The 26,048-nt window shown below is 40.2% G+C and overlaps 1 protein-coding gene across 1 annotated transcript; it reads right to left on the bottom strand.

The window, feature by feature from the left end:
- Positions 1 to 673: 673 nt before the first annotated feature.
- On the bottom strand, positions 674 to 25,822 carry TKT (transketolase). The gene is made up of 14 exons (XM_068907050.1): positions 25,489 to 25,822; positions 20,044 to 20,161; positions 18,349 to 18,462; positions 17,537 to 17,634; positions 15,764 to 15,955; positions 14,707 to 14,825; positions 12,854 to 13,047; positions 12,076 to 12,240; positions 10,626 to 10,782; positions 7,080 to 7,210; positions 5,626 to 5,709; positions 5,344 to 5,437; positions 3,398 to 3,520; positions 674 to 975 (listed from the first exon to the last, which is right to left on the bottom strand). Exons 1-14 carry the CDS (start codon positions 25,593 to 25,595, stop codon positions 788 to 790), a joined length of 1,884 nt encoding a protein of 627 aa, XP_068763151.1. The 5' UTR covers positions 25,596 to 25,822; the 3' UTR covers positions 674 to 787.
- Between the last annotated feature and the right edge of the window lie 226 nt (positions 25,823 to 26,048).

Here is a 26,048-nt window from a genome sequence, read left to right as displayed (position 1 = left end):
CAGCAAGTCCTCCCAGAGCCGATGGCTCACCATTCCTACAGCCCTGTTGGTCCTCCACCTTCCTCTGTAGGCTCCCCAAGAGTTGCTGCTGCATCTGCTTCCACTACACTCACATCATGCAGCACATGGAGTCCTCCTCCTTCCATTTTATATATCTGGAGGGGGGCAGTGCAGAAAGGAAGAATTGAAACAAAGGCATTAGCCACCCTCTTCCTGCAACATCTATTCCTGCTTTTCATTATCCCATCCAGTGCCTCATGTATGTATCCAGAAAAGGGGCTAGTGAGCTCTTCTGGCAGTAAAGGAAGAATTCCATTTTTCACCTAACTTCTCTCAAGACAGAATTTTAATCTTCAGCAGTAAGTTGGACCAAACATCAAACAAAGGAGTTACTCAATTCATTTCATGCTCCTATGCTCACTACACAACTTCCCTGCTGAAGTAGCCCACTTAGACCTTTACAGAGAACATTCCACCACTTCCAAACTAGAGCTCATAGTAGGAGAGATTAGTTGCAAAGTACAAAACCTTCCTGCTGCACAGCAGGTAGACAAAAGATGGCTGCCCATCAATTTCCAAATAACCTAAAAGGTCTCTTTCAGTGACTGAAAACATGCAGACATTACCCCACTGCATTAAATTCCATGGGGGAAAAAAAATTTAAAAACAGAGGTTTTTTTTAAGCTGGTATTTTTATTAGAACTCTCTACATAAAGCACCTTTGCCTTAAACTTACAGTACTTCTCTGAACACTGCTTTTCTGTAACACAGCACAAGATGCTTCAAACTACTCCGCATTTCTTGATTTGGACACTGCCACCTTAACAGCTTGCATAATGGCATCTTTATCAATGCCAAACATCTTCAGGAGCTCAGCCGGCTTCCCGCTGCGTGGTACGTGAGATACAGCCAAGCGATTAACTGTGACACCTGGCTCACCCACTACTGCAGCGCACACTGCTTCTCCAATGCCACCTGTGAGAAGAAGGACAAACACCACATACAGATTGCTTCCAGAGGCATTGCTTTTATACCAAACCCAAGAATATGAAGGCTCCAAGAGAAGATCACAGGTTTTTCCCTGTTTACAAGCTCAGCGTTGTAATAGCTCTCTCAAAGGGTGGACTGGTATTGAGAGAGCATCTTGAGGGAGAAACGGCGCCAGGATGCGAGTCACAGAGGCTGCAGAGTCAGAGCAGCAAGTTTAACACCTTTCTCTAACACAGATTTCTGCTCTGCTTGTGGCCAAGTCAACAAAATTTTGAAGGCATTTAAAAATTTACAGCTGATCAGAAGTCAGTGCGAGTTAAACCCCCAATTCACATGCTTATGAGAAATATCAATCATAATATAATATATGTCTGAGCTCTCCACTTGTGAAATCAAAACAATTCCCTATTTCACAGGCATTCTGAAGCCAACCAGCCTGACATTTCTTAAGTACTTAAAGACTGGCACTAAGAAACATACCTCTAACGGGCATAAAACTGTCAGGAAACCCCCAGCACTCCAGCATCAGTCACCAATGGACGAGTCACCAATATATCTAAACTAAGGAGTATTTACAAATGTACTTAAGGAATGGAAGTCTTCATTCCCACCAACCTCAAGAGCATTTAAGTGCACAACCTTTTTACAACTTCTGTACCTCCTGTTGGGCACCTCTTCGAGTTACTTAATGTATACACAACCTCTGCATGCAGCTCAGCTCAAACTGAGTCACTACCAGTCACAGGGACAAGGGGGTGTAATGGGGAACTCTGTGGCAGATAGAGAGATGCTGGAGGCAGGAATACTAGGGAAGAAGAAAACACAGGGCTGGTGTCAGCAGCATGTGCTCTGAGACTCCTGGAAGGAGACACCTCAGTGCTGCACTACCCTTGGGGTGTGTCCAGGAACACAGTGCTTTTCCCAGCGCAGGGCATGGTGTGACTCAACCAGTCAAGTTCAGCCTCCAGCCAGAGGCACTTCTATGGATGTGGCTAGTAAGATTAGTGACGTGGGCTTGTGATGAGTGCACATTTGACCTTCCTTGATTGCATCATACAGACAGCTGTGCCAGTGTAAATCATGTGTTCATCCCCTCTGAGTGTGAGGGGTTTGCCATCTTGCAAAGCTACAGTAACATATTTGCCTAGAGTTGAAAAATAAGCTAGAATATGATGAGGTTCAGCGATGCTACCACCATCCATGGTCCAGAACAGAAGTATGATGCACTTAGAGTAATGCTAGCTCACTCCGGATAGCTGCAAGACTGGTGCTCCCCTTAAAGTAGGATAACACTCTCCTTTCTACAGCTAACTCCCCATAACAACGCCATAGTTCACAGCTGCCCCTAATTTCTGCCCTAATTTCTCCATCTCTCCAAGAGGAGCAAGCCTGACATGCAATTCACAGCAGCTGCTCTCTGTCTGCATATGGGCTCACCCTCAGAGGGCACGTTTGCATAGGCACACCACTGAAAACCTGTGCAAACAAGCCATGCCAGAGAGCAAGAGGGAGCAGAGTAGCTGAGCAGATGATCAACTGCTAAAATGAGCTCCTGCAGAATCCTGCCAGCAATCATCGGAAGCAGGAGGAAGTTATTTTACCTGTGTAAATAAAATCCTGGTGCAGAAACTGGGCGAGTTTTATAGAAACTACTCTGCTTCTCCTGCATAGCATTTTTAGCCAAGGATTTATTTGGAAATCATCTTAGAAATTCCTGCTTGCATATGTATGTACATGTGCTTTTTACTCGTAGCTTAAAAAACATTACCAAACACCAGTAAGATTTTGAAATAGCCTTTAAGCAGATGAGATCAACGAGCAAAAAGAGGCCAGTGAGGATGCACAAAGCTCTGTCTCTTCACAGGCTCCAGTCTGCCCTATTATAGTCATGGTGAACTAATTTAGGAGAAGCAAGCAAGTGTAATTTATCCCAGAGTGATTGCTGGAACTGCCAAAATCATCCAACTTCAAGCAACCCAGAACCAAGCTTTTAGATATAGGGAAAGCTTAAGGAAAAGGTACAGCAATGGTCTCCCTTGTAATTTAACAGGCTGCAGAACAGCTACTGTAAAGCCAAATCTAGGTCCATTCTGTGCAGAATCACTGCACCACAGCTAAAATTTGTAGTCTCACGGGGAACAAAGGAATCAAGATTTCACTTGGCCCACATGTAAAGGGCACACAAGGCCAAATTAATCATAAAGGCAGCCCTGATGAACCCATTACTTTAGGAAGCTTTCAACACTCAGTGCCAGCTTATAATCATAGTGTCAATGGGAAAGGCTAAAACCTCTCTTTTGTGTTAACCGAACCACAATGTGAGGCCTGATACTTCTCTCTCAGGTCAGGAGGAAGCTGTGAGCCTCCAGCCCCCCCTGGGGGCTATGGCTTCCTCGTCTCAGCTCACCTTCATGATAATGGTCCTCAACAGTGATGATTCTGCCTTTGGTCGCTCTTGCATTTTCAAGTATTGTTTTCTTATCCAGGGGTTTTATAGTGAAGGGATCAATCACACGTATGAAAATTTTTTCTGTAAAAGTAGAATGAAGTTATTTCCAATATAGCCTTGGAGAACACAGAACAATGAAAATGGTACAAGGCAGCCCCTGGAGTCTTCTAAAGCAATTCTGAAAATTAGCTCTACTAATTCTCAGACATTTTTACTAATGGCTTGACTACCATGGAATCCAACTAATCCTAACCTTTTATGTATTCGCCCTTCAGGAACCCTGTGAGATAGCAATGGTCATCCATTCCACAGACAAAACTGAGGCAGAGAAGCTTTGGGTAAGTGACTCAAGGTCACGAGGAGTGCTCATTAGCAAAACGGAAACTTATTACCCTTGCCCTCCCAGAGGTAAGAATGGAATCTAGCCACTAGGAAATCCTTCCTAATGTGACTAGTGACCTCAATTTTCCCCCCCTGAGCTTTATTTCACTTTTAACTTTATTGTCAAGTTAAGCACAATTCCTTCCTGTTTCTTCATTTGTAGCCCTCATCCATGGGCATTTTGAATCCTTCATTTCAGGTTGCTCACCCATCAAGCATGCGTGTTTGAATTGCCCCAGCCCTGATTGCAGGTTGGCAATGAAAAAAATCAGAATTTGTCCTGCCATCACCAGGCAGGCCCAGATTGCTTGCTAAAGCTACATAAAAATTGTGAGCTTTTTTTTTTTTTTTTAAATAAAGAATAGCAAATTACGTGAGATTTTGCCTGCTCTCGGCTAGCTGAATACAGATTCAACTCTTACCTAATGTAGAGAAGCCTAAGGCCTACTCTACCTGACGCTATTTATCCACCACTCCAAGAAGCTACTTCAGCATCTAGGAACTGATGTAACACAGAGAAACCCTCCAGTAGACTATGTTGACAGTTTTGTGTTTGAAGGCTATTCAGCAGCCACTGTACCAGCTTTTAGGTATGAGACATTGCCTCTACTCTAAGGGAATATCTCTCTTGAACTGGTTACTCACACTCCAAGATCAGCAGTTCATTGCAAAGCACTACAAATGCACAAAAAAACAGTAGGTTTAAAAATACAACTTTCAAAATGTTCTAAGCCTGATGGCTCAAGGTCATAATAGAATATCTAGATAGAGCATGCAAAGCTACCCTTAAGCCACCTACAGCATTAATTGTATTATCTCTTAGTATTTGTAATCTCTTCCTAGGTGTAGGCTACTGACACAGATGGATTTTGCTGGTTCCTTTCTCCTCTTATTTCACTGAAGAATTCTTGTTTTCTCTGTGAGAGAACATCTGTGCGTTTGAGCACCATCACAGGATTACTGCCTCCCACACTAGTTAAATGTCGATACATTAATTCAAAAACAAATTAGCAGTGAACCATACCTACACACAGCTACCGCATATCAACAGCACTGCATAAAAGTGCAGAGCTTTGTGGCTCAACTGACAAGCTGTATTTTGTTAACTGGCCACAACCTAATTGCATTCTATCATGTCAGTACCCTAGCTTGCCTGGACAACATGCCAGGGAAGGATCACTCCTGTTTCTTACACTCTTCCTCTAAGATTCTGCCTATGGGGCAATTTCAGAGACAGGACAGAAATCCAAGCAGAACTTTGATCAGACCAGTTTGGCAATTTTCATGGCTACTGATGCCACTAAGCTAACTAAAACCTACTCAATCAGGTAAGAGATTGGCAGATATACTCTATGTTGCACTGTATCAGCTAACAGGTGACCCACTAACTGTAATATTTTAATTAGTCAATGTTTACCAGTACAAAGGGTGAGCAGTTAGACTAACTGGTATTGATTTCTTTGCTGTTTTAAATGATTAAAAAAAGAAAAAAGAGGGGGTAGGGGGACCCACAGTCTGATCACCTTTTCTCAGCTGCTCTGCTGCTGCCAAAGCCTCATGCAGAGTCACTCCTGCTCCTATCACAGTCACTTGGTCATCCTTACTCTTCAGAACCACCTGCAAGAAAATGTTTCCATGCATTTTTAATAATAAATGTTAGCGATGGCAATATTTCTAACATTATTGGAGATTTAATTAAAAAAGATTGAATCTTTGGTGTTGGAATGCTTTAGAAGAAAAAGGACTTTTAGAAGAGACACTTGGCATGTTTTTCCTGATTCTGCGATTCTCTATGCAATATTTACCTTTGCCTGTCCAATATGGAAGTCCTCACTGTTGTTATAAATGACAGCATTTTCAGGACGACTGGTTCTTATGAAACAAATGCCCTGTTTACAAAGTAGATATGCCATGAGTTACAAAAATAGAAAGGTGTTGACATCCTAGCTTATAAACAATGACAAAAAACACAGTAAAATTACTTTTTCCAGTTATCTGTTTTTAATCTTTCCACGTTATATCAGGTTCTACTGTTTTCCTGCTCTCCAAATTCTCATTAGCTCACTAACGTTTTTTCAATAACTGGTTGTTTCAGATATTACAATATTACCCTCTTTTTAAAGCGTACTAGTAATTTAAAATCTTTCTGATTCCAAGATCATTCCTTCTCTTTTATTTTCATTGTCCTCTGGGAATGGAGAATCCTACTTGACTTAGTTAGGATCTTAAAGCTTTGTCACATGTCTGCAAAATTTGCTCTAGAAGCTTTAAAGCAAAAGAAGAAATGCTTAGCTGAAAGCAAGGAAATTTGCTTTCCATCAGTTAAAGTTCATATGCCCTTCAAAAAGGAGTAACAAACCACATAGTTTGTTACTCACTCACAGCTCTTTACGCTCCCTTTCTGGTTTTTTTTCCCCTCATCTTTTTCCATACATCACTAATCACATTTCTTACATACCAAATTTCCATACTCCTTCACATAAAAGTCGTACTAGCAAGACAAATTTTTCAGATTATTTGCTCCTTGCTCAAGGTAAATTCCTATGGAAGCCAAGAGAAGCATCAATCAAGGAGAGGATTAAAAGCTCCAACCCATACTGTCATTAGTGTTTGACTATTACTACTCCAAATATAACTGAAGGGTGGTTAAGAGAAATCAGACAATAACAGCTATATGGAAATCCTAATCCTCTTAGGACGTAGTCCAGTTTAACCACAATCCTTCATTACCAATAAGGGAGCAAAAGACGACCAGTGAGGCTGTCAATCAGTGTAAGTACCAGTTCTCCATAGCTCCAAAAAACAGAGACTGTCTTAGGCTAGTAGAGGACCTGATTCCTGAGTTTTCACGTACATGGCTCTGATTATGAAAATCCTCCAGTTAAATTTCTCTTTCCATATCCACCTTCAAATTTGGCCCAGGAGAACATCATAGTAAAGGTGTACTGTATGCAAGTTTGCCAAAGACCAACAAGAAAGTTACACTTGCCCTTATTTCTGAGCCAATTTAGACCCAACCTGCAAACACTATGTAATCACATTCCCTCAAATTTGGCCCACAGTGTCCCAAATTGTTCATTTGACACTAGCCCGGACAGAACAATTGCAAGCCTTCCACACAAAGAAAACGTCCCATTGCCACATTGGAGCCTTTAAAACAATTTATGTGGGTAGAGGCATACAAGAAACACGCCAGCAGCAACAAAAAAGAACAAGTAAACTGAAACATTCTCTGGCTCAGAAATACTGCGATACAAACCTTGGTGTTAGCAGCTATTTCCACTGCTTTTTCAGTGGCTACAGCATCGCTAGGGTAAAAAATAGTGGCATTGGGAACAGCCCGGAACATGCAGAGATCCTCCAGTCCCATTTGAGATGGCCCATCCTCACCTAGAAGAATTAAAAGAATTTTTGGTGATCGCTCATTATAGTGGTGAAGTTCAATATCAAATAGAAACTTATATAAAATCAGGCACACAGAGGACATGCAAGTCTACCTGCTTCAGAAAAGAATCATCTTCTCCTTAAACTTGGAACCTTCTAAATAGTAAATAAAGACAGAAAGAGACTAAAAAGAAAGAGAACTAGGGTTAAAAAGAAAAAGTGAAAATGAAGTGCAACAATAAAACACCACAAAAGGAAAACAACCAAAATAAGAAGGGTACAGATATAGGAGGAGGAGGGTCACAAGGTAACTGAGCAGATTTCCATGTATTGAGGTTGCACAAGCAAAATTTATACTCAAGTTAGTGGTGTTAATCTAGACTTAAACTGCTGGAAATACATAAGGAAAATTGCGTGTGTTCTATCAGAAACAGCCTATTTGGTACAACCACTCTCAGGGTCTTAGGCTCACTAAGATTAAATGAAGGGTAAGTATATTTTAATAGTATTAAAAGTCTTTTTAAAAGAGCAATAGGGTAACCACATTGTTCATCTGTTAACTGCTCAAGCACCAGATACAATAAATTGCAGATCTACAAAAAGAATCTTTAGCCAGAGCATGTGCCAGATGCTATGATTTCCCATAGTTAAAGGGACAATGACCACAAGCCCCCCACAACGGTCTCAGGTAATGGTGCTTTAGGCACAGCACCATTCCAAACCATGCAACGAGTTTTGAATTCAGTCACGTCACAGCCTGCAGAGGAGAAGTAGGGGAATAAGCCTTCCCACATGCACCCACTACCTGTTACTCAAGAACAAGTTCACGAGGGAGGAGGAGAGTACTTTCATACGAGGAGCACAAAACCCTGAAGAATTTTAAAAATATCAAAGAAATCAATCACTGAACTCTGCCACTATACACTATTAATAAAGTAGGCATGAACCAGAAAAAACAGTCTCATCTTGCAGTCATGACACATGAAAAAAGTCTCAATGTCACTGTTTTTAAATCTGTAGGCACTCTGACTAAGACTTCAGTGGGAATTTCTCCTTTCTAAAATGTGCCCAGACAAGTTACATGTAGAATAAAAGTGAAATCATGAAGAACAAAATTAACAGGCATCTGAATCAGAACCTGATACAGGTTACTGTACTACTCATGCTTGTCTGTTCCACTTCTGCTAATGTGGTGCCAATAATACTAATACTAGCATTCACAGTGCACCTTGTACACAGCGTCTATAACATGCTAGTAGGAATTGACAGAAAAGAACTAAACTGAGTTCTGCCCCAACTGTATCCATATGAAAATCCTGATATACATATTTTTAGCATAATGCAGGTCAAAAGATAATCTTTATTACACTCACAAAATCTACATTACAGTTTAAACAAAAAATGTGATTGCTTAATGTGAACAGTACCTAATGACTATAATGTTAAAACTAGTTGCCAAAATAACAGATATTTGTTTTTGATGGGAGAACATTGTGATTTTTTCCTTGTATGTTCAGTTTGGAAAATATGCATTTTCCTTTCTCCCCTTATAGCCTTGAAAACATACTTAACATTTCATTAGAAATTTTGATCCCTTAGCTACTACTAGCATAAGAGTAAAATTAGTTCACAAGGATGTTGTGATAGTTCTTTTGCACAGATTCAACAGGCCCAATTTTCAAAACAGCAAAAGCCCAGGTCTACCTAAAACTGCTAGATAAAACTTTGATTTTCACCACAAAAAAAACCCAGACCTAGTTAGGATTCTGAATTCTTAAAAAATTCTGAATTTCGCAGGTGCGAAATTTTAATAGAGGAAGTATACTTATTTCATAACCTTCTATTTAAAATTGAATTTTCAAACTGCTACAGAATTCCTCTAAAACATTCTCTTTTACAATCCTGCTGCAAGACTTAGAGTTCAAAGACTTCAAAGACTTTTTTTAAAAAGCAGAGCTGAGGCCCAGATCAGATTTGTAACTCAAGCAGCTTTATAAATCTAACTATGCACCTCCCAGTCACAGCCTCAGCAGAACATTTCAAATGCCAAAAACTGAAACTTGAAAGTGCAGTTTTTGGAGACAATTCAGGTAACCCAAAGGAACTGCATCTTCTCAAGTGAGCAAAGACTAACGCTATAATTGGCTTCTGCACCAATACCCTTGCTGCTTCCTAAAAGACTTAAACTGGATTGAACTACGGATTGGACTATGAAGAGGTGGGAGGACTGATTTTAAAAAGAAAAGAGGCTTGTAACAGAATCCCTACCTTAATGACATACACAAGCCATAATCTGATATACTGTACTTACAGCCTCTGCTACTGAAGCATACCCTATGCCACTGTAGCTTCTGGATCAGACTGTACATCTTTATGAAATATCTATAAATCAGTATAACTTCACCAATATTATAGGTCAAAATATTTTGTGGTAAAAAACAAAAAACAACCTCTCCTCCAAACCATCATGCTAGCCAAAACTGTTCAATCAACTGAATAACCTATGTTTAAAAAAGAGCCTTAATTCACCACCTCTGTCAGCTCTCCCCCTTGTTCTTTTTCCCCTACAAATACCTAGTAACTTTTCAAGCATGAAAATCTACTGGCATTTTCCTTCTTGGCATGCAAGTCTACTCCTATTTTCATAGATGATCTTTACGCGTTTCGTAAAACAATCTCTCCCTCCCTCAAACCAGAAGCAAAACCCCAATATGATCTGACATGTACCGAGCAGTTATGACGAGACGCGAAGACCAGAGAAGCTATTGCCAAGTTCCTGAATTACATAACAGCTTCACAGTTCCTGTTTCATTAGCACTATGAGGTTTATTTCTTATAAACACATTAACTGCTCCAGTAGTAAGAAACACTGAGATAAGTCACAGTAATTGTCTCAAAGAGGTGACTTTAAAAGGCATAATAAAACATAATAATATTTATCTTTTGTAAAGTGTTTTTGGTATCTGTGGACAAGAGCATCTATGTGAGAATAAGTACCATTATCTTCTCATTTTAGGGACTGGGAAACAAAGCTAGGGAAAGTACGTGTCAACAGCAAAGAGGCAAAGGAACCTAAGCTCCCAGCCCAATCCCTTTATACCACTCTGAATCCTTGTAGAGTGGAAAAGCTTGTAGGGAAAACTCTCTTTGTTTTTTTAATCCGGCCAAACTGATACTAGGGGAAAAAAGATGACAAAATGAAGAGCATCTGAAATCTCTCTCATTCTTTCCAAATGCAGCAATACGTCTGATAAAAATAAATTACAACCATGACTTCTCCCTACCAACCTCGCCACTCTTACACCATCATAGCTCTATTACTGATACTCCTCACAATGTATTATCAGTCAGCTTTGACTGCTAGAAAAGTTAGCACTAAATATAAGGGAACGGCTGGTAAGTATCCACAGGCTGCCCTTACCAATAGAAACACCACAGTGTGACCCACAGAGATTGATGTTACTCTCAGAGATGGCAGCCATACGGATCTGGTCAAATGCCCGGGTGAAGAAGGTGGCAAAGGTGCTGGCAAAAGCAACAGTTCTGTCACGAGTGGCACAGCCAACTGCGATGCTCACCTGGAAAGAGGGAGATTGTACAGGAACAGTGAATTTCTTATTCATTAACTGTTTCCAAGAGATTACCTGTGGGGCTTCTGACTGTGAAGCTTTGTTCTAGTGAGAATCTCTCAGCACAGGTAAACAAAAATCTATCCCCAGTCTTGCTCCTAATCAACAGCCTTTCCAAAAAGGAAAGAGAAGCAACTCTCTCTCCCAGTATTTATCCCCTCCAGCAACTCTTTTGCTCTTTGCCTCATCTTCTAACTGTTATTGTTGATCCTTACTGGCAGCTTCTTTTCTTCATCTACTCCAAGTAGCCATTCTGAGAGTTTTAAGACTTATCCCCTACTTATCTTGTTTCTTGGCCGGGATCAAAGGCTTACACTTTCAGTCCAAAGGACATGGTTTTACTACCTCCAGCAGATAGAAACTGTTATCATTACTAAGTGAGAATGGGTTTGTCCATGTTATTTGGACTGGTATCTACTAAAAGGGCTCTTTTTTTTTTTTAGCAAGATGGAGAGTAGAACAAGGCCCTAAAATTGTTTATTGCTAGAATTGCCCCATACCTTTATTTCACACAGAAATCTGTCTGCTCTTCACGGCCAAATTTCTCTCAAGCTGACATAAAACCAAAACACCTGGCTCAAGCTCATGAAACTGCCCTAGCATAAAATTTGCAAGAGACAGCCTGTAGGTTCTTAGGTTATAAATCATTAAAGACAACAGCCAATTTCTGCCTGAATTTATGTCTTTGTAATTTCATTTGCTTCAGTGAACCCAAAGAGGTGCAATTGAAGATTCAGTCCAACAGACTAAGTTACAAAATCATTTTAGTCCTTTCTGCCCAAATGCCATCAGGTTAATTTTTATTAATTTTTTTCCCTGCTCTCCTCTTTTTACTCAGGTCTAGTGTACAGCTCATTGTCATGTTGCGGCATTTCCTTTCCAGTGAAAAAAGAAAACTAACAAATCTCTTTGGAGTTAACTCTACAAACCATGCTGTGGAACTTATTACTGTTGTTTACATGTTGCCATCTCCATGAGTTCTGCTAAAATGCAGACAGCATGACCAAAAAAGAAAAAAGGTGTTGGGGGGATTTAGGGAAGAACGATTGGTAGCATTCCTGTTGTATCACATTTGGAAACATCTGCGACAGCCACATTTTTCCTTAAGCAGAGAACAAAAATTAAATATCCATGAATACAATGTGAAAAGCAAATATTAAAACCTTTCTGAAGACTCAGACTGATCAGTCTCAGATTCTGCTGTGTAATAGCAATATTTGATAAAAACAAGCAACCAGTTACCATATTCTGTTCAGCAATATAGCATTCAATGTAGCGATTAGGGTGTTCTTTCTTAAAAAGTTCTGAGAAGGTGGAGTTCTTTGTATCTCCATCCAAAGCAATCACTCGATCATTGGCATGGCCCAGTTTTGCAAGTGCCAGACCATAAGCTTTGCGGGTAGCGAACTAGGAAAGAAAGAAAGAGTAATGCTGTTATGAGTTTCTGTTTCTAGAACTTTTTGTTTGCTCCTTTTTCTTGTTTTTCCCCAAGAGTCTATTCACATGCACACACAAGAAGTTAACAGTAGCAAAAACATATACGAGAAAAGTTACACACAGAATAAACAAGAAAGAGAAAATACAATGAAGCATCAGGACACCTATCTGTGTTGAAAACAGCAGTTCTTACTAGGAAATTCTGAAAATCATATCCAGATAGGTCACTGAAATCAAGCAGGTCTCTGAAATAAACAGGCCAATTTCTGCTCCCACTTATCCAACCGTGGAAGTTCACTGGACCTTGTGGAGCGACTTAAATTTAAAACATACCCAAAACAGTTCAGATAATTGACATTGATTATGAAATTAAGGTGTGATTTGAATCTCACTGTTTTAATATATCCTCCCAATATCTGGCAAGTTGAGCATCTTTCTGCAGGTCACACTGAAAATAGGAGTGAATGGGTAAGAAGGAGAAACTGTGGCAAGGGATAACACTGTTAATAACTCCTCCTGCCTTCTGTTAAACAGTATTATACCACCAAGATATCTGACAAACAGTGAGAAAAGAAGGGAGTACCTTTTCTCCTACTTTGTAACTTGGTGGAGATGGCATCTTAATGTTTCTAATATTTACTATAGGCGCATCTTCTTCTGGCAGGGCTGGAGAAAGCTTTTTCTTATTTTGGATTTTGTCATCTATTTCTTGAATGACTTGTTCAGCCATGTTTTTAGGAAGGGGCTTTCCATGCCAGCTTTCTTTATCTTCAACACCTGCATATTTAAAATCACATTACAAATAAGAAACAATATACAAACTATTAAAGTTTTTATCTGCAGATTTTACTCAGATAAAAGCACAGTGAACAATGAGAGCATCTAGCACCATGTTCCAAGGAAGAACTTCCTTATTATTTCCATTGTGAACAACTACAATAACATCCACTTGCATTAAGTACGACACGTTTAAACACTCAACGGAAACAGTCAAACTCCATACATTCTGAATAAGCGGCCATTCAGGACAATGATCTTCCAGTGACTTCTGTGGAAATTGTGTTCAAATTGGCACCTAAAAAAAGGCCCATAAATGCATCAAGAACTAAACAGTAAATCAGTGTGAACCATTAACGTGAATTTCAACGGTTAGGCCTAAACAAACAAACTCATCTCCAAGTTTCAAACAGTTAACAAAGGTGTTTAATTCAAACAAGCCCTAAAATTTTACAGTTTTATTTTAATAGCTTGTGATGATACTTATGTTTGTGCACCTGGTACTAATGGCAAAATTGCATCTCTAGCTGATTTTGCTTCTTTGACTTTGAATCTTGTTGGCATACTCAAAGAAAAGAAGCAAAGATATTCATTCATGTTTTTAATAATTTGAGCTAGGCAGAAAGAGGAATTCATGCTGTGCAGCTAATATCTGTAGTTGAACAGAATCATAGCAACTCCCATATGCTGAACAGACATCGAGTCCATTTTATGGATATAATGGTACGTAGTCAGCACGTATTTCCTCACCTGCAAGATCCAAAATCATTTTCCTAGCCCTAACACTGTTGAGAAGTATAAACAATTTGGAAGACCTTTTGCATGACACAAACACAGCCCAAATGTACAGGTAAACATCTGTCTACTGAGCAATGCCATTTAGTTAATTCCACAACACATGAAAACTACAAGAGGCTCTCAGAGGCACCACAAATTCCAAAACTCAAAGAGCTGCTAACATATGAAATCGTTCTTAACTATTGCATCTCAGTGAAAGTTACAGATCAGATCACATGAAATATCACTGTAGTTTGTGATCAGGTATCTTAAGAACTACACATCTTATACAGCTTTGCCAAAATTATAAACGCAGCATCCCTTGGCCTCTGTGTATCTATACTCCCTGGCTCGCGACATGCAGACCCAGCTATCTGTGACACAGGGAGCAAGGAGCTTCTGCAGAGTACTCTCTGTGGGCCTATGGATCAAGAGCAAGCCAAGAAAGTTGCCCTCTTTTGCTAAGGCAATTTTCAAGACCAAGTAATGCAGTCCAATGCTTCCCCCCTCCCCACCCCGGCCTTCTTCCAGATTAGAAAACACTCCTTAAAAGCAACAACTCAAGTACAGCTGCCAGGATAGGAAACCCAACTCTGTAAGCGGCGACCTATAAAAGCCCAGTCAACATGGAAGTGCATCTAGCCGGGTGATGCAAAGAGCTAAGAGCTACACCTTTGCCTGCTTCCAGTGAAGGGCCAATCTAATACGTTCCATAAGCAGAGGGCAACAAAGGACAAAAACAATAGGGTGAACATCTCAGTTTTCAGGTCATACGGAAAGCACAGAAGCATGATACATCTTTTGATGATTGCACCTTTATTGTAACACTATGTATATACATTATACACATGTGTGTCTGCAAAGCAATGGATGTTTTGTTACCTGATATGCCTTTGCCTTTAAAAGTCTTTGCAATGATAGCAGTTGGCTGATGTTTGGCCTGGCCAAAGGCTTTGCAGAGTTCCTCTACACTGTGTCCATCAACGATGATAGCATGCCAGCTAAGAACACAAACAGATTAACTGTTTCTAAAGGATTTTAGCACGAAACATCCTCAGGCAGTTAGTAATTACAATAATGAATAATAATTTAGTTCCAATGCAGTGCCTTTTTCAGAAACCCAAAAGATGTCAAAAATATTAACTAGTATTTATTTGAGATCATAAAATATTGTAGCTCCCTCTTTTATAAGGTGAACTGAGTCACAGACAGCTTAAAAACAGCTACTAACAAAATTGATAACCCACACATAACCCACTTATCCTAGATATCTTCAGATATGATAGCTATTTTTAATCATAAGAGCAAATCAGGCATCTAAAAAAAAAAGTCAGTTAAAAAACTAACACTGAAAATGGATTAAAATCATAAATATAGTCCATTGTAATTTGCATGGCTGCTAAATTATTCACAATTATGCAAATTTATTATCTGTTAACATTTAAAAGGAAGAGTATATTAACATTTAAATATATAATTTTAAAACAAAATAATAAAAAATCTGACACATTTTGTCAAGGATTTCTGTATCTGTATGAAAATACACATTTCTAAACTAACTGAAAGTCTATACAAAAAAACACAAAGAATTCCCTTAAGAGCAATGTTTTTCATGCCCTTTTTTCTGATCCACTTATTATGACAGTGCATACAGGAAGACAATTAAAAAATCTGCATCTGATGTGATAAAAAGTGCTTCAAGATACTCTAATAAATTTATCTGAGTAAGGACTCTATTTTTTTTATAAGCAAAAATTCTGCCACTTTTAATATTCCTGCTGTACAAATAAAGAGGACTAGCTGTCAAGAATCATGAAAGACCATCTTTCTTGGTGATGGCATCCCTTAGAGACGAAAGCTCATTTGAAAAATTCTGAAAAGCAAATAAAACATACAGTCTCAAATGAAGCAGTATACTGAACTTCTTCCAATCACATACCCAAAGGCTTCGCAACGCTTCTGGTAGATTTCAACATGATGCTGCAGAGGAGCAGGATCACTTTGTCCAAGACGGTTAATGTCAAATATAGCAACTAGATTATCAAGCTTGTAAAACCCAGCAAAGGCCATTGCCTCCCAAACAGAGCCTTCAGATAACTCTCCATCCCCAAGCAGACAATACACTCGATAGCTAGAGAAAGAAGTTGAAAAATTGAGCAAAATGTGTTTTAGTATGCAGAATTAAATCAAAAGCAAAATCTAACATTTCACAGTGTAAATTTGCTGCTTTTTTATTCCAAACATTGCTCAAAGCATTCATCTCGGATAACCCTATGTGATACTAGAAAAATTAAGTTAAAATACTGCTTAGCTATTAAACTTGAAAAAAAATTTAGATGAAAGCTATCGTACTCCTTTTCAACCCTTCGTCTCAAGGAAAATCAAGTCTTATACCTCCTGTTATAAAACTTGAATGAACAGGCCCATTAAACACTGTCACTGTGACTCAGCAAGATTACTGACAATGCATGCAACATTTATAAATTATAAAATTATAAATTGGGGATGGACTCAACTACACATTAAAGCATGTTGCATAACCAAATTCAGGGAACAGATAGACTACTCGCCCACATACTGAAGCTTTTTATTTAGGCAAAACTCGGTTAGCAGGAGTACTGCCTGATCTCATCTACAGGATTCAGCCCCTGTACTTTGCTTTCTGTTACCACTCTTTTTTGGATGGCAAATCTTTGCAAAATTATTATTATCTGTTAAAATTTAAAAGGTATAGTACATTAACCTCGAAATACATCATTTTAAAATAAAATAATCCAAATAGCTGCGAGTGATTAGCCATTAAGCTACTATAGACCTTTGCTCTGAATCCCATCTCTTAAAATACATTTCACAGGACACCTGCCTTTAGCTAAATCTGAACTCTATGCACACAAACTGCTCCCCAGTAGCGCATGCAAGACCACCTTTTTTTCCCCGTCAAGTAACCACTAGTTAGATTTTTTTCCACATGTACCATCTGCTAAACTCTATTAAAATCAGCAAGTCATCTTTCGCAGCAATGATTTCAAGCTAGTGAAGTGTAGGACACGTTAACTGGGCAGCCTAAATTTGGATGTACTAGAACTGTCACATAAAATACATCAATTACATCAGGCTATTTTCCTCCTCATACAGATTTGCCTTTAGACATCTACTTTTCTTGTCCAGAGAACAAACAGCAAAAGCGGTCATTCTTGCCTCTGTGGAGCTGAATGGCTTTCAGGTAACATTTTGGAACCCAAATTTATAATTCAATAATGCTGCTATTGACCATAATAGTTCCTTATCTAGATCCATGTTCTCCATTATTTGCTGCCTGACTTTAAACAGACACATCTCTAGCACGCTTCTTCCCTGTAAGAGGACAAGTATCAGTCTCAAAATTGCTATTAATTGCTCTCTGGAAGTTAGAGGCTGCTCCCACAACTAACTGTCTTCTCTGTTCCGGAACGTCACTTTGCAATGCTGTCAGGTTACAAAAGGAACAGATACAACAATTCTTGCTAATCTTTAAATCCTTGGTAGTTTCCCTGGCAATGCCCTTGTAATTGCCAAGCTAATAAACTGTGACTTATAGCCTGAATCTGAAGTTAGGTTTGGGAATGGAGACTAGAATAAAGGCATTATTTCTAATGGAGATAAGAACGTAATTTCTTTTGACAAAATATTCCCTCTGAATATCTAAAATTATAAGATATGAAGAAGGAATTACCTGGCTCTGTCAAAGAATTTGCCAGTGTATGCCATTCCACAGGCAGCACCAAGACCCTGGCCAAGGGATCCAGTAGCTACATCAGTGAATGCTTGTCTCTGAGATGGAAAAGACAACGATCATTTTACAGTTACAAAACAGAGGCTCTAAACTCTCATTCACTCCAGCAGGCTTCCAGAGAAAGAGTCCCTACTTGGTATTAAGAGCAGCTTTAGAAGACTGTTCAACACATATCAAAATTCAGCTTCTCAGGCATTATAATATAGTGCAAGTCTCTCCAAATCTTATTCTGCTCCCCTTTTTTTTCCAGCAATCTACCCTGATGATCACAGGGTCACAGACTTAACTGACCTCACTGAAAGGGAGTGGCACCCACAGCTTAGTAATTTCTTAACTATATCTTGGATGGCAACAGTTAAGGCCTGATGAATCTGTGTAAAAAGTTTCAATTGAAATAACTTATTGGGCATGGAAAGACCCATGAGGCAACCAAACTGGATGCAAACTCTTAAAATACCTCAGAGCTTCTTAAAGAAAAGCCATGCTGGAACTTTAAAAACAAACAAAAATTTTTTTAAATATGGAAAATACTGAGATATAGGACTGTAGGGGATCAACACTAAAGGTCATTTTTTGCACAATCATTCAAACCAGGACACTGAGCCTGCTTGAAGCCATGACATTGACATCATCCTTCTTGTAAGCTGTTATCTCTCCTGTACTAGACCTGACAATCAAAAGTTGCTGCAAAATACACATACTTCTTGTTTCACAGAAAATACCATCTTGTATCAAAGGTTATTAGCACTCACTGGTACTGGGTGTCCTTCTAAGACAGAATCAATTTTCCTTAAGTTCAGTAATTCTGCTTCTTGTAGAAATCCAGCCTCTGCCCAAACAGAATACAAAATTGGTGCTGCATGACCCTAGAGAGAAATATAAATTTTAAGCAAAGTACAAGTTTCACAATATCCTAGTATCAAGACAAAAGTCCACAAAGCTGACAAATTGAACTCTGAAATCAATATCTTACATCAAGTTATAAAACACTTTCACAGAGCAATGCTCACACTGATGCTTGCTTCCGAGACCCCTGAGCCCTCACTTGGAACATCACAAATAGCTGACTACAGTAACTAGACTTCTATTTAAGAAAGAATATTGCACTCTTGAGGGCCATTTAGGATGTCCTCAAGAAAGTAAACATTGAGGAGTAAGAAGCTCTCTGTTAGCCAAGCAGATCCAATTCCAAAAAGCAATTTCAGTATCAAAACAAAAAACCTTGACTCAGTTTGCTTGGGTATCAGTTCCAAGACCAGAGCACTTCACCCATCAGTAAGTGGACGGATGACGAGGCTTTCTCCCATTAGAACTTCTTCAAAAAGTATGGATTCAAGATAAGATGCAATGAGACAATAATCAAATTTTAGGCTTCACACACTCAGATCACTGTGGCCAGATCCATCTGGACAACTGCAAAGTAGTAGCCATTTTATAACTAGGGACTCATTAGGAGTCAAAAAAAAGCATACAGAGCTTCAAAGCCATTTAGCAACTCTGAGTAGAAACACTGAATAGTCAGAGAGAGGTAAAGCAAGTACTATGAAGTGATCCTTTCTTATTCCTTTACCACCTCAGCATTAATTATTTGTTCCTCATCCAGCTACTTAATTCAGAAAGGCAATCAGAAACATCAAGAGATACATCCAACGCAACAGACACGCACTATCAGCTATGTGGCATTACTGTAAGCCACCACGTGAGGAACTCCGACTCAAAGACGAAATCTGCGTCAGAGTACTTCATCTGCAATTTTGTCTACCGTTCTCCTTTCTGAAGGCCCCTCAGCTCCCCTGTGCCATACAATTGAAACGTCTCTGTGATGTGCAACAGCACAATGCAAGAGTGGACAAAAACACTAATGGCCAGCTTTGATCACGTTTTTTTCAAGTTTTCTGAACCACAGTGGCTTGAGAAGTAGCACAGTATGGGTGCAAACCACCCACTAACCCACCACAACTGTTTCCTACAATGCTCCCTGGCGAGCTGATAGTAACTAGTGTACACCATGACGTGACTGCAGACATAACAATATGGCTGCATTCAACAAGAACAGCACAAAAGCTAACTGCGACTTACTGGTGAGAGAATTAGCCACACCAAAATAAAACAGACTTCAATGTTTCTTGACAGATTTTATAAACAGCATAATGAATTTTATTATTTAAAATGAAAATAACTTAACATAGTGAATTTAAAGCATATCAAGACACCTTATATAGATACTTGTAAATTATTTTGGAATTACACTACAAGTTAACATAATCAGATTGTTTAAAAAAAAAAAAAAGAAAGAAAAAAACTTTCTATAGTAGACAAATTCCAAGATCTCAAATTGTGAAAGCAAGCCTAAGCAAGTATAAGTCAAGGAAAAAAAACAGGTCTAACATATGGACAGCTCTTTACTACCATACTGCAACAGTATAGTATAATAGTTATGATTTTACCTTTGAGAGAACAAACCGGTCATTGCTGGCATTTCTGGGATCTTGCACTTTGTACCTCATGGTATGGAAAAACAGCACAGACATAATCTCTGCTGCACTGCAACATGATGTAGGGTGGCTACAAGTCAAGACAGACCCAAGATTACCACTTCTGATTAGTATTTGCTCACAACCATATCTTTAAAATACCACTTTACCAGCCCCCTATTCCTCAGCATTAAAATACACACCCTTAAGTGTTTCTGATAACCCATCCCATCTACCATCACCCCAATGCCAGTTAGCTGTACTTTGTGACAAAAGGAGCCTTGTTATCTAGTCCAAAGTGGATGTTAACAGACAGGCCCTGGTGACAGATCAAGGACACTTCTGTGAGCTCTCTGTTCCTCTTTGAGCCAAAGAACATCACCCTAACTGGTGAGTGTGAAGCACAGGAAACAATATCCACCATGTGCCTGAAATTATACTATATTTATTTATCTGAAGGCATGAAATTCAGGCTAACACAGAGGAAGCAAAGACAGCTTTCCACAGTACTTAAGCCACTCACTGAGTGAAGGTTTTAAAAACATGGCATTGTGACTTGTTCAGGCCCCATTGCACAGGTGGGAATTGGTAACACAGTATTATTTTTTGCAGAAAGCTCTGCAACATTTAGAACTGTATTACGTTAAGTCCCATCTATTTTTTATATTATTTTATCATTAAAGCTGTTAAAATAGAATTAGAATTTTGATTACTAAAGCGGGCATTAAATACCTTCCTTGCATTTGATTTTCTATTTAAACTGGATACACGAATTCATGGTGTTCAGTTTATTATTAAAAATATGTTCAGGTATGTATTGAAAAATATTAATTTGTTTAATCTTTGGCTAATGGACGGACTAACGTTTTCTATGCTTACATCAAGATCAGTTTAAAACGCTGAACAAGCTGGTGTACCAAACATTACAAAAATATTTAGGATAGTCTCTCTCTCCCACTGAACATACTGGGATGACTTGTGCCACATTTTTCAACAGCAGCACAAATGAATACTTCTGCTGTAACTTGGAAATACACAGGCCCATTTCAGAAGTAACTATGCCATTTAGCAGCATCAAGCAAGAATAAAGTAAAGTGAAAAGGGTTGTTTCCAGCTCCAGGAGGCAAATATTGAGTTATTCCAACAAAAGGTATATATTTCATTTGAAGTGTTATAGAAGGGCACACAATTACCTTTATTTATCTACATTACTGCAACTTAAGCAATGACCATTTTAGTTCTTACGCACCGTGAAGGGATGGCACTACCTGCCACTTAAAGTATCAGCCTTGGGGTTTCACTTATGCATATAGCAAAAGCTTAAAACGTACAAGAAGGTTTTGGGTTTTTTTAATCTCTATTGATCATGTAAAGTAGCATTTTTTCAGATGTTTACTGGTGCAAATAGGATCATTCTTGACAAGAGTAGGTGCTACTGAGGTACAGACAAGTGAATGATGAACAGCATGAAGGTGGCTACTGCAGAAAACCACACCAGCTTTGAAAGGAAAGTGCAATCTCACCACATTTTCTTTTCTACAAATATTTTATTTTCACCCTTAATGTGATATAACCTGTTAAAACCTTAGAGCCTATTTGTAAAACAGGACCATTCTACTATTACAGTGTCACATCTCATTTTGTTTTCCGCACGTACGTTTACCATGCATGTTAGGATTAGACAACACTTTTACTAGAATTTAAATCCAAATATTCTCTTCTGGTAGTAATAACTCTTCCCTCCCATCATCCCCAACAGTACTGTAATATGAGAATAAAAACATGCAAAACACTAGCAAAATATAAATTACGGTTAGTGTCCACCCCTTAGTAAGTACTCACACATAGGGAACCAGAAGAATTAGGTTTAAACCATGGTTCAAACATATTAGTAAATATTTATACATATGAGTTAATCAATAAGCCTTACATGCTTGTTTAAAGCTTTCATTCCTTTAATTTTATTAACTTTATACTTAACCATACTTCTATGAACTCCTGGTCTTGATAAAAAAAGTTTTAAACAACCTAAAATGATAGTGCGTAGAAATATAAAGAAAAAGAGGTATAAAAATTTAATAAATGACCTGAAAATTGAAAAAAAAAGTATCTGGTTAAACTATTGGTTAATTACATGGCTTTCTACTAATAGAAATTAACCAAAATTTACTTACATATCAGATACCAGGAATCATTCTAAAATCAACTTACAGAATTTTGTTTAAGCATATCCACTTTACCTAGATCTACCGGTGTATTTATTCATACTTTTCCGATAAGTTCTGTAACAAGAATTCCTTGTTAGGCCTAGGGAGACACGCATGAAGCACTCATGGGGTGGAGGAGGAAATACAACAAACAACCTTCTTCATTCTACCCTCACACAATCTTTCACGTTTTGTTCATGAACGAGGAATAAACTGGGATTTTGAAGTTGTGGTCTGATTAATAAGCTTCTTTGCCAGATAGCCTCTACTGAACAACTGCTTTAATTCTGAATATATATTCCATTAATTAGAAACTAAGAAAAATATATTAGAATTTGACTTCAAAACTGAAATTTGGGATTCTCAAAAATAGACAGCAAAATAACCTCTGCAGCATGCCAAAGATTTTCTACTCAATTTCTACTTAAATTAGCTCCATCTTCACACTTCATCTAAAGAGAATAACGTTGGAACGTTAAAATGCAATACTGAGTGAAGAAGAAAACTAAAAAACTGTAGAGCATAATCTGTGACAAGCGATAATACCTCATGTTATGAATTTAACTGCCTCTTAAGAAATCTTTGCAACTTCCACTTTCAAGAACGTAACCATCTAATTCTAGGAAGTCAGGCACTGTTTCAAAACTGCAGAAATTTATCGCTAGCCACAAATGGGATTCTACCAGTTTTGGTCCAAACGTCTGCACTACTTATCTAAAAGAAAAAAAAACAAACTTCCACACCCAAAAGCAAAAACGTTCTCAATCTTTGCAACTAACTTGAAACGCCTTAGGTGGGGAAAAATTGATTAAGTATATAAAAGTGTTTCCAGTTGACTGAGTTCTTCCACTGCAGCTGGTAAAGCAGTCCTCATATCAAAATCATGTATTTGAGCATCTTCAGGATCGGATTACCTGATCTTTCAGACTTTGTCCAGACAAAGCCTGCAATTGCTTTAATAAACGCTAATATGGGTAAAGACTGCAAGACCTGGCTTGTCAAATCTACCATCGTACTACATTTCTTGCAAAACATGTCAGTTTACAGAAATTACTTCCTTGAAATAAGTAGGCAGGTTCTGTTTTGTTTGAAGTGTTTGTAAGCGTGAATTGCAATAAAAGCAACACCTTCAACAAATATGAATTTCTTTGAAAAAGTCAATGTAAGCATGACTCAATCTTTTATTAACAGGAAGCCTCTATTTAAATATAACCTGCGCTCAAACATCTATCCACTTTCTTACTGTATACCAGCACTTTAAGCTAAGCTTATTGTCTCATTCGGGAATCTAAAAAACATAACGTATATCCCTTTTAGAAATGCATGTGTCTTCACTAACACTGCAACAAATTGTGAGCTCCCTAAACTTCTTTTTCTTTTCCGTTAAGCATATTACTACATCACCACCTTGGTAACCAAGTCTTATTAATTCAGAAAATACAACCTGTCCGCATAGTCTTCCCTCCCATCTTTCATAATCTGCTCACTACCAGGTTGCGTAATAATTTCACACTCTACACAAGTCATAAGTAATGCCAGAATAAGCTATAGCACATATTAATGAAGTATCTTTGTGTAAGAAGTACTTGCCACACTTGTAGCATATATGAACCAGGGGAATATAAAAACCTTAATTTAAATAATTTTTACTCTTTGCTCATCAGTATAGGAGGAACACTATTACTATTGAATTTCACGAACAGCAGAAGAGAAAGCAAAGGCTGTACCAAGTCCCTTATTCTTTAAGGGCACATCAGACAAAACAGGGAGATAACTATATCTGTAGACAAGACAACTGATATCACACACCTCCTCTGTGGCCACCTTAAAGCACGCACTATAAGCTCAAGACTGAAGCCTCAGCTGTACTAAGCAGATTTAGCCCATTTTCCCTACCTGTAATTTCATATAGGCTCGTGTAATATTACCTATACATTGTAGCTTTGAAAGAAATCAAGAAGTGAAGAGCAACCGCTGGGCATCTTGCACTTCTCTCCACAGACCGGATCAAACAAGCTACCACCTAGCGAGAACCCATTCCCGGGGCTGGGCTGGCCGAGAGGTTCCTGTCCTCCCAGCATTGCATTTTGCAGAAAGAACCAGAGCAGCATTTTCACTTGCTATGTGTGAAAGGAACGAGCAAAGTTCACTTTCTGAGTGCTTTGAGAAACGCCATGAGAGGTAGCCCATGCCAGAAACAGGCTGGAGAATCTAAGGCAATTCAGAGAGGAAGCTTGAGGAAATTTTAGAGATCAGCTTTCTCCACACGAGCCTTAGTATCCTTTAACTTTTTTTTTTCTTTTTTGGAAATGCTACAGCTAGTTTCAAAGATGTCAAAAGGGAGGAAATTGCAGGAAAATAGGATATAAAAGAGCAGTAGCCCATATTGAGGCACTCGAGTGTATTATTCAAGCAGAAAAAATGGCTTTAATTTTACATGAGCAGAAAAGGATTGTTTGCCGAGATTTTTTTTCCGTAGGTACAGCACGATCAAAGGAAGGATAACCCTGGAATCTGCACACATCAGAGCCTAAACTAAATCCTGTCCAGAGGCCTGAATAAACTGCCCATTGGAGACTGCTGGCATTTCACAGATAATCCCACTTGGGCTCACTTGAAATTCTGTGGAGAATTAGTTCCAACTGACGGGCACGGAATGAAAAAGAAACCGTTTGCGCCTCGGGCAAAAAATTCTTTGTTTTTTGCAGCCCTGCATCAACTTGGGCCGTGGCGGTTTTCCCTGCAGGCGCGGCAGGCGCTGACCCCGCAGGGCAGGGCGGCCGTTGGGCGGCCGTTGGCCCCCGCCGCGCGCCCCCCGCCGCCATGATTTCACGTCGAGCACGGCCACCCTCGCGCCCCCCCCCCCGCCCGGTTTCGGGCAGAGCCCGCGGCGCGGCGATGTGTCTCGGGCAAGGTGGACGTGACTCGCGTGGCGCCAGCCCTCCCCCACGCCGCCTCCCCATCCCTCACAGCGCGGATTTCCACCCCCCGCCCCCAACCACACACACACATATACACGCCGCTGCCCTCCCGCCGGCACCGCGGATGCCCCCGGGACCCCTCACACGCTCGGTATTTTGCAAAATGGGCGGAGAAGGGGGAGGGAGAGAGGAGGGGGTTTCTGCCCGTGCCGGCGGGCAGGCGGCACAGCCCCTTCCCCCTCCGCCCTGCACGTGCCGGCAGGGGCGGGCGCCGCAGGCACCCCGCTCACCCGGAGCCGGCGGCGGTGGTGGCCTTGATGGAGCAGACGCGGAGGCGGTTGGCCGTGTCCTTCAGGGCCTGCAGCGTCTGCTGGTCGGGCTTGTGGTAGTCCTCCATGGGGCCGGAGCAGGAGCGCCGCGGCGGCAGCGGTGGTACCTCGGGCTGGGCAGGGACGGCGGCGCTCGGCGAGGGCTGGGGGCAGCGCGCCGCAGCCGGGCCGTGCGCTGGAGGCGGAGGGGAAGAGGGAGCGAGAGCGAGAGCGAGCGAGAGAGAGAAAGCACGGCCGCGCCGCCCCGCCTCCCGCCGTGGCCGGGTCGCGCACGCCGCCGCGGCCACCCGCAGCAGGGGCGGGCCCGGCCCAGCGCGGAAGGCTGGGGCGGGGGGGGAAGGGGGGAAGCGGGGCCGCCGGCTCCCCCTGGCGGCCCTGCCCGCCGCTGCCGCTTGGCCAGGCGGCAGGCGGCGCTGGGCGGGCCCCGCGCAGCCGCAGTTAGCAGCGCGGCTCCCCCGCCCCCCCGTCCCCCGGCAGGCGCCGCGGCGGGCGCGCGCCGGCAGGTAACGGCCGCCCTGAGG

Source organism: Struthio camelus, chromosome 14, assembly GCF_040807025.1.
Source record: "Struthio camelus isolate bStrCam1 chromosome 14, bStrCam1.hap1, whole genome shotgun sequence".
NCBI classification, from domain to species: domain Eukaryota; kingdom Metazoa; phylum Chordata; class Aves; order Struthioniformes; family Struthionidae; genus Struthio; species Struthio camelus.
Note: the sequence above shows the minus strand (reverse complement) of the source record. Positions and strands in the feature narration are given on the sequence as shown.